At 29.0% G+C, this 7,911-nt stretch overlaps 1 protein-coding gene across 1 annotated transcript; it reads left to right on the top strand.

Moving 5' to 3' along the window:
• Positions 1–1,355: 1,355 nt before the first annotated feature.
• On the top strand, positions 1,356–1,834 carry LOC125822267 (ethylene-responsive transcription factor 4-like). The gene is made up of 2 exons (XM_049501657.1): positions 1,356–1,663; positions 1,783–1,834. The coding sequence occupies exons 1-2, from the start codon at positions 1,356–1,358 to the stop codon at positions 1,832–1,834; spliced, it is 360 nt and encodes a 119-aa protein (XP_049357614.1).
• Positions 1,835–7,911: the final 6,077 nt, after the last annotated feature.

Below are 7,911 nucleotides of genomic sequence, written 5' to 3'. Positions count from 1 at the left end.
AGATAAAATACTAAAAAAAGCATGACAAAGCATACTAAGAAAACTAATTAATATGATTGTTGAAGTGCAAGAAATATTAAATAGTAACAAAAAGGAATAATTAGAAATTGCCAAATGAAAATTAGTACTACTAATATGAATAAAAAAACAAGACAACTCTCAATCATCTAACTAACTTTCTATTCTAATCCATATCCTCAATGACCTTTTATTAAGTCAGGTCCTTAGACAGCTAGAAAGTGGATCATGTCCTACATCTACCTATCACATATTCATCCAAGTCTATCACACCTCCACAATCTTGACATCTCTTCTTCTTCAGAGGTTTTGATAATCTGAAGTCTTCAATTCATGAACATGGGAGTTCTTTACAGACCAATATTTCTCTCTATATTCAACATAATTGGTCGAAGTGTACTTCTTTTTAGAAGTTGTCATTAGATTTTTATGACATATTCTTATCATAAAAAAAATCATGTTATGAGCGTCAGTACGATGTCTGACATTCTCATTGAGTTTATCATTACTTTGATAATAGACATAACATATGTGAAGCTCCTTTTTTTATTTTATAGATGATTTGTATATCAAATATCACCTCCATATAATATCCATGCATTACTTCATTGAATTTGCACTATATGTATAATGTATTTGTCTTACTTAACACGAGTCCTTTGAATTTCAGTGTTTGTAGCCAAAATCTAACTTTGCTGAAAATCTCATCAATCAGAACTGTGACACGATCTACAAATAACTTACATAATACACCATGAAATCTCTCCTTGTATTCATTAAGTAAATTCGTCAATCAACGTTCACCAAATACAAGTAAAAATGAGCTATAAATTGATCTTTGTTACAGTCTTATCAACAATGAAAAGTATTACGGGGCTCTATCTGTTATCCGTACCTGACTATTAACTTTGTTGTACATGTATCTATATGACCCTAGTATTAAACAATAATGCAAAATATAATTCCAACAATTAGATCTTTTCATAATATATAATTTATATTCCTAATTGTAATTTATCAAAATGTGTTTAAAAACCAAAAAGACCAATACTAAAATTTATAAAATATTTCTGATACTAATATGGGATATAAAATGTTTTCTAGGAAAAAAATGTTGTGTAACATGTGTCCCCCACAATTCCATGAGTTAAGTCAAACACTATATTAATTGTGTTTTATTTTCTTCCTTTACCACTTGGCTATATAGGAAGCTCTTCCCCCTACTTTTTCTATCAACCTAATCACTTGTTCAAATATCTTTGTTATGTATTTTTATACATAGAAACAGATAAATAGCCCCAAAGAGAAAATGTATGGCGACGGTGAAGACATCAGAGATGGCGGTGAATGTGGCTGGAGGTGTTGATAAGGAGGTGCATTATCAAGGCGTTCGGAAGAGGCATTGGGGTAGATACACCGAGGAGATCAGAGATCCGTCGAAAAAAATATGTGTTTGGCTAGGTACGTTTTATACGACTGCGGAGGCAGTAGAAGCATATGATACGGCTGCTATTAAATTTCCTGGAAAGAATGCGAAAACAGATTTTTTGATTCCGGTGCCGCCAATGAATTCACCTCCAAGTCGAAAGAGTACCGTTGATTCTCCAAATGGGGCGATGGCGGTGATGCCTGTTGAATCACCGCCGTAAGTGGATCTAAGCTTTCGAGGTAGTCACACATCCTCCTCCATTGGTGTTTTTACCAATGGTGTAGGTAAGGTTTTATTTCCAAATCTTCAATTTCAGCTTTCTCCGAATGTTGCAGGTGTTCCGCCACTGAATCAGTGTTGCTTTTTAGATTGTTTTCAATGAGATGAGATGATTCATCATGAAAATGACTACCGTAAGGATATGTCTATGCTCATTCGCGGAGGTGGTGATGGTGGTGTTGTTATTCCTAGCACCCATTTTCGTCTATGATTGATTTTATGGATACTTCTAAGAATAGGCGCATTGAGTTCGATCTGAATTATCCACTGGCACCGGAGAATATGTGAAAATTCATGCTCTGATGATCTAAGATTTTGCATGTTCATGGAACAGTCCTTTTTTAATTAATAAGTTGTAATGTTGTAAAATTAATCTAACCACCCTTTCAATTTTCAATAATTAGGATAGAGTTAAGAGGTAAAAAAAGGAGGTCAGATAAACAATAGTAGTCTGATATATGGGGGAAGAACGATGACAATTTTCTCATCGATGTTTGTTCATCGTCTTATTTTAATGTTGATAAAAATCTTATCTTCATAGATTATGACTTCAGACTTCTATTTATTGCAATTATAAGGATTTTTTTTTGTAGAAATTTAATATTTTGATCAATATAGTATTACATTCACTTGTTATATCTTTTGAACATGTTTTTTTTTTCGAATGTTAAGTGAACTGAGAATGATTAGCTGATTGGGAATCGAAAAAGAAAGCAATGACAATGGCGCTACAGGCTGAACTTATTTATGTTATAATTTTAATGAACTCTTTGCAATGCATTCAGTAGCATTGAAGTACATTAGCTTACGAGTTTTTCTAATCTTAAGTGAATGTGAATGCAAAATAATAAGTTGAGTAACTGACGAAAAAGGAAATAAAAGTGGCAATGAGGACAACAAGAAAAAATAAACAGTTTATTTAGCACGTATAATAGTAATTAATATGGATAATTGCATATTAACTGAGAGAAAAGATTACCTTTGACTGGCAAAGAAAAATAAATGAGGGCAACAAGAAAAAATAAACAGATGATTTGGATAATTGCATATTTACTCAGAGAAAAGATTATCTTTGACTGGCAAAGAAAAATTAATAATCTTTTTCACAATAATGGACCTTGTTTCCACGTCGACCGATAGTGAAAATAATAATAATTTTGTTTACTATTATGGACCTTGTTACCACGTCGTGTATCCCTTGACTAATTTTATCCACCTGCTTTGTTTTACATCTAAGTTAAGAACATGTTTAAATTAAGTTATTAAAAGGTGGTTTGCTCTCATTGATAAGGAAAACTAATTTTGGGATATGTTTTTAGTACCCATCAATTCCTTGTTTTGATATAAAATGTGGGATAATATATCCCAGGATTAATAATTATGTCTGGGATAAGTTCTCCCTAGTTGTGGGTATAAAACTGAATTTGAGATTAAAAAAAAACTAAAATAACAAAACTACCGCCCTTAAACCATCTTTTGTACATCAATTATACTTATATATATATTCAAATAATAGCATGGTTTTGTTTGGAAATCGGATTGAAATGAAAAATATTATGGGATTCATATTACTCCATTCGTTTAAAAAAAAGGGACTTACTTTTCTTTTTAGTTTGTTTAAAAAAAAGGACTCATTTTTGTCGTTTCACAACAATCTAATTTAAGTTTTTCAGGCGACATGTTTAAGACCAGAAGATTAAAGGACATTTTGATATATTTGGCATAATTTAATTTAAAACTTCAAGATTGAAAAATCTTTTTTTATTTTTTCTAACTCCTTGTCAAGTCAAACTAAATCTTTTTTTTAAAAAAAGAGCCATACAAAATATTTTAGTAAAAATAATATGCGAGAACAATATATTATAAAACAATCATCTTATGAGTAGAAAATTCTTGTGGAGCTATCTAGGTGAAATTACCAGGTAATGTTGCTAGTAAGGAAGTGGTTGTAATGAAAATTTTATGAGATACATATAAAAAGGAAGTGATACTTTTATATTTTAAAATTTGAATAACATTTTGTACTATTTTCATAATTAGCATATCTGCATGTTTGGGGAACTATCAGAACAATTCTGAATTCTGCATGAATCTCACAAATTCATAACGTTTTGTACTCAGAACTAATGTTATTATACGTGAATTGGACTTGAATAAATTGTGATCATTTCACTTTATCATCTTTTACATTCTATTTTTATTAAAAGGAACTAATATAATTTTCTAGTTTCCCTTATGGAATACTGTGAATACATTGATTTATACAGTCCGCTTAAATGAAGAAACATAAATAGAATGTACTATAACTAATAAGAAGCCAACAAAAATCTTAAACCTTTTCATCGCAGGTAACATATAATGTAATCTACAAAAATAAACCAAAGTCGATCAGATCTAAAACTTACTAAGAACTATTTTAAGCAACTATTGTCCATTAGATGTTGAAACCTTGACTTCTAATGAGGATTGGCCTCCTATAGTAAATGTCTTAAGAGGTGTATTGTCGTTCTTTTCTTTAAGTGGGCATGAGAACTATTATTTGCATCTAGTATGTTTAAGTAAGCAATTTTGAAAAATATATTAGAAAGTATGTGATTCATATGTACAGGTTAGAGGTTTTGAAACTAACTCTAGAGTCTATGGGTTCAAGTGTAGGAGGATCAAAGATAGTATTTGAAGTGAAAATTATGTTTTGAGTTGGATGAAGCAGACGTATAAGTGCGGATTAGAACACGAACTATTTCCAAGAGAGAATGTTTTATGTATATTGGGTCCGTACTCTAGGATAGTAGGGACTAGGGTTGGGCATAAATACCGAAAAACCAAAAAATCGAACCGAACTGAAAAAAATCAGTTCTTCGGTGTTTCGGTTCGGTGTCGGTTTTTTTTTCGGAACTTCGGTTCTTCGGTTTGGAGTTCGGTGTAAGGTTCCTGAAACTACGGTGCACCGAAGAACCAAAGTTTTATTAAATAAATTTAAAAGTACTTATTATATTACTTAATTTTTAACTTTACTTGGCCCATTTCAATTTTTATATTTAGATCCTTAACTTAAATAGCAAAAATCTTAATAACAAAATAGTAAACCCTAAAGACCTAAAGTCTAAACTAAACAAAACTCAATTTAATTCAAGTTTGAGCAGCAACTTGGTGTTTCTACTTTCTACTTTATGATTTTATCATTTTATGTTGTTACTTTGAAGTGAGAACAACAAATTGATGCTCTTACCTTTTATTGTTAGATGGTTAGTTGTTACTTTGAAGTTTGAAGTGTGAATTGAATAACAATTGTTACTTTAACATATTCTCTTTTTATTTTTGTTGACGCCGAAAAACCGATTTAAAAACACCGAACTAAACCGAATCGAAGTAGAAAAAACCGAACTGAACCGATCTAGTTTGGTTTGAAATATGGTGCACACTTTTCTAAAACCGAATACCGAAAAACTGAACTGAAATTTGATTAAACCGAACCGAAGAACCGAACGTCCACCCCTAGTAGGGACATTGATGATGATGTCACAAGTCGCATTGCGTCGGCATAGATGAAATGGAGGCTTGCTTGTGGATCATGGAGTCTTGTGTGAGAAGTAGGTATTTAAATATGTACCTAAGAACCCAAGATATATTATATCTATAGTACATCATAAATAATATTAAAGAAATAACAAGATTAAAACCTCTAGCAAAAGAATATTATAATAAAATCCTTACTGAAAATTAATATAAGAAGGATGAAGTCCGCACCTACGAAAAATGGTATCAGAGCTATGGATGAAGAGAAATAGAAGAATCATACTAGTAGAAAGTTAAGAAAAATAAAAAGAAAATTAAACAAATTATATCCAGAATATAAACAACTCAATATCACAAAAACTGATAACGACAAATTAGATCAATTAATAGATAATATATCTAAAATAGAATATAAATATATTCAATATTTAAAGATACAACGAATAACGAGAGTAACGAATATAGACAAAAACTTACTGAAATAATTATAGCAAAAAGACAAGAATTGAGACATAGGCAAAATAGACTTAACAGTAATATATTTGCAGGAATTTGTGAAAAATCAATAGTAACACAAAGAAAAACTATTTTATACCTACAGATACAAATAGAAAACTTAGAATATAAACTACAACACAATTTATAAATGAATAAAGAAGAATATGCAATAGATGAAAAAACATATGAAAACTATGACGGATTAAAAATAAAGATAATAATTTCTAATCTAGGAAGAAGATATAAGAAAATAGGTGACAATCTAAGTTTAATGTTAGAAAAAGAAACGGTAAAACTAGAAGATAGTTTAGCTGCTATGATAAGAATAACAAAAGAAAATGAAGAAATAGATAGAAAAACGAAAATTGAAAAAATAAAACTACAAGCAAAAAAGGAAGTACCACAATTAGAAGAAGTAAAAAATACTAAAATAATAGAACTAGAAAAAGAGCTGGCAATATTGAAAAAATGTATGAAATTAAACAAAAAGAAAAAGAACAAAAAACAAAATTAGCAAATGAGAGAAATAGATTTAAAGAAAAATTGCAATTAGAAGAAGAACTAGAAGGAAAAGAAGAAAATAACCAAGATAGTCTACCTGAAATAAGAATTGATGAAATAAACAACGATGATCTAGATGAACAACATTCAGAAACAAGCGAAACATATACGGAACTTTTAGCAAACATGGATAATACAAAGAATTTAGAAGTAAATACATGAGACGTAGACCTGGATGAAAAATCTAGTACATCAGGAATAAAAAACCCAAAAAATTTAAAATATTATAATGCAAACTATGAACAATATGATAAAGAAAAATCTATATGGGATAAAAGATTGAATAAAAAATGGACACCTAAACCAATAATTGAACAACATAATTTTTTAGATTTAGACTGTGTAACAGATATAAATAAAACAATCCAATTATGGATGGGATATATATCAAAACAATTAATAGATAACAAAATAGGAATGACAGAAAGACCAGGATATATAGAAAGAACACTTATAGGAACAGTAAAATTATGGCTACAAAATTTATCAGAGGAAAGTTTAAAAACTTTAAGAAGTAATAAAAAATTTGATGGTGAATTAGCTACTACAACTATGAAATATTATATAAATACGAAGTAGCTATAAGAAATGAATTTAGTAGTATGACAACAGAAGTAGAAGAACAAAATAAATAAAAATCATAAACCGGAATCTAATGACAAAATTAGCAATATGTAATATGTGTTATATAGATGAATATACATGTGCACTTAGAGAATACTATTATAAAGGAACATATAGCACAGAAGAAAGTAAAGAAATAAGAAAATTATATTTTACAAAATTACCAGAACCTTTTAATTCAAAAGTAATAAAAAGTTGGAATGAAGCAAAATTAACAGATACTTTAGGAGATAGAATGAAATTTTTATAACGATGGTTTATAGAATTGTGTGAAAAACATAAAGAAGAAATAAAAATGGAAAAAATATTAGTAAAAAACCTAGCATGTTGCAAAAATAAAACAACACCCCAATTTGGTTGTACGGATAGGTATTATAAAAATAAAAAAGAAACTACAAAAGATATAGATCAAAATATAAGTATAAAAGACCAACTATAATAAGGGCAGTAAAAGGTAACCCCATATACCAAAAAATTAAATTTATAATAAGTGTTAACTACTCAGTAGCAATAAATGACACAAACATAGATAAATCACTAGTATTATGTTGGAAAATGTCAAGGATAGAACTAGCCCAAGTAAGTAAAATATTTACAACTAGATGTAAAAACTTATATGTTTTAACAACAAAACATAAAATAACAACAAAAAATAAAATAAATAAAATAAAAATAGAAAATCCTTTTGAAAGAATAGTTACAGTCATAGATAATAATGATTATAGTTATAATGAGATTGATATAGAAGAAGATTTAGAAATAGTAAAAGAAAGATTAAGCACATAAAAAGAATAAACTATGAAATACCCCAAATATCATAAAAAATGAGTACCTCAAGAAGAATAGATAAAACTCCACAAAAATCAATAGAAGAAGAAATAAAACAATATCATTACTACATAATGGGAGTAATGGAACAACGAAAATATCTAATATTAATAAATACAGGATAGGAAGAAAATTATATTACAAGAGAATTAGTAACA

This window comes from Solanum verrucosum, unplaced genomic scaffold (genome assembly GCF_900185275.1).
Source record: "Solanum verrucosum unplaced genomic scaffold, falcon-dt-bn FXZP01000302.1, whole genome shotgun sequence".
In the NCBI taxonomy this organism is placed as follows: domain Eukaryota; kingdom Viridiplantae; phylum Streptophyta; class Magnoliopsida; order Solanales; family Solanaceae; genus Solanum; species Solanum verrucosum.
This window is presented reverse-complemented; position numbering and strand designations above follow the sequence as displayed.